The sequence below is a fragment of the Fukomys damarensis genome, unplaced genomic scaffold (genome assembly GCF_012274545.1).
Source record: "Fukomys damarensis isolate Sample0158 unplaced genomic scaffold, DMR_v1.0_HiC HiC_scaffold_20, whole genome shotgun sequence".
Taxonomy (NCBI): domain Eukaryota; kingdom Metazoa; phylum Chordata; class Mammalia; order Rodentia; family Bathyergidae; genus Fukomys; species Fukomys damarensis.
Genome location: NW_022900932.1, coordinates 953,295 through 955,112, shown reverse-complemented (window position 1 = coordinate 955,112; position 1,818 = coordinate 953,295). Strand labels below are relative to the sequence as shown.

The window sequence follows — 1,818 nt, the reverse complement described above, 5'->3', positions numbered from 1 at the left end:
CCTCGGTAAGAAAAAAACAAGTCGTGGATAGCTTCACTTTAATTCAGGCTAGGTTTCTGTCACCAAATGAGTTTTGGTGGCAGATGGATGAAAACTGACTCCCAGAGTGGTTTTAAATTTCAGAATTGTGTGTAAGGGAGTTGGGCCCACCGCTCATGACAGGAATGACAATCAACGGCATCCACCGAGTGCTCACCGTGTCCAAGTGTTCTAAACATGTACTGTGTCAGGTGATCTCCAAACGCACCTGTCAGAGCATGGGCACTTGGAACACATGTAATCCTAGAACATCAACATAGGCCAGGGGAGTCACAATCTGTAGCAAGAACACAGCTATGAGAGCTAGCTACGCTGCCGGGGATACAATCCCTGTTCTACCCTCACACAGCCGTGTAACTTCAGCAGGTGACTCGATTTCTCTGTGCCCAGTTCCTCTCTGGGAAATGAGGTAACGTCAGTGACTCGCCTCACAGAGCTGTTGGGAGGGCCGGATGGGTTACTTGGTGAAAAGTGCCTGGCCCACAGCAAGCATTGCTATTATTCTAGTCTCACACATGGGCTAATGGAGCCTCAGGAAAGTTCAGCAACTTAAGACACAGCTAAGTGTGGAGCTGGGACTTGAGCTCAGGCAATCCAATTGCAGAGCCCTCCTTCTATGATATGTGTTGTGCTACAACAACTAGTCAAGAAACAAGTAGCTACTAATGTAGAGAGAGATGAAATTTAAAGACTAGTTGCCGTTTGGGGAATGCTAGGCTCTTCAGACAAGGATATCTCAGTAATATCAAGGTATCATAGGCAGCTAAGTTAGACAGAAACTAATATACTGTCAGAGAGGGTCTGGGCTCCCAAGGGAGTCAACACAAAAATAAAGACGTCAGAACCATGGCTGGAGGCGCATCTGAAGAAAGCCAGGCCTCAAGATAAAGACGCAATGGCCAGGCCCCCACGCCTCCCTAAGGGATAAACAAAGGGCAACTTGAGAGTATGCTGTAATCAGCACCACCAGGTCCAGGGAGCCCAGACACAGAGCATCCGGACCCATTCCTTCCCCAAATGCCTTTGTCCTTTCCAGATATCCCTGCTCTGGGGCTTGATCCTCCTGGATCAATATTAGATCAGCAGCTACACTTGTAATCCTATTGGTCAATGGCAGTTTGACCCATGTTGTACCCACATTGTGGCTCTGCTGCATAAATTACCTCTGACAGGGGGGTCCTTTGCCTCCCCATTTGAGACCCTTCCTGGTAACCCAGGAGCTATTCTTCTCCCCTTCTTTTCTTTTTTTGGGGCGGGGGTTGAGACAGGGTCTCACTATGTAGTTGAGACTGACCTGGAACTCACTATGTAGCCCAGGCTGGTCTCAAACTCACAGTGATCCTCCTGCCTCAGCCTCCCGAGTGCTGGGATTACAGGTGTGCACTACCACGCCCAGCTTCTCCCCTTATTTTCAATAAAACTCTAATTCCTTCCTTTGGTTCACGACTTCGTTCCTTCACATCGTGGGACCACAAACTGGACACATTTGGCATCTAACAGGTGGAAAGTTGTGTTTCTCCTGTATCAAAGGCACAAGCGATAGCCATTTGACTACTGGCCAACTATCTCCCTAGGTCCCACTGACCAAATAACTAGCCTATTTCTCAATCATTTCTTCATTTCGGATCTAATCGGCTTGCTGCTCACCACCTTGTTTCCCGCTGGCAAACTCACCGTCAGGGCCCTGGCGTGCTGCGGCGTGCAGCGCGGTGTCCCCATGGCGGTCCTGGTGGGCAGGGTCAGCTCCGAGACGAAGCAGCAGGCACAAGGCAGGGGCGT

The 1,818-nt window shown here is 49.7% G+C and overlaps 1 protein-coding gene across 1 annotated transcript in view; it reads right to left on the bottom strand.

The window, feature by feature from the left end:
* Nfkbil1 (NFKB inhibitor like 1) overlaps window positions 1-1,818 on the bottom strand; it is a 12,717-nt gene that overhangs the window by 10,058 nt on the left and 841 nt on the right. Inside the window, exon 3 of the mRNA XM_033766596.1 lies at window positions 1,714-1,818. This exon is cut by the window's right edge and continues 56 nt beyond it. Within this exon, the coding sequence (XP_033622487.1) occupies window positions 1,714-1,818 (105 nt within the window). The remainder of the gene's footprint in view (window positions 1-1,713) is intronic.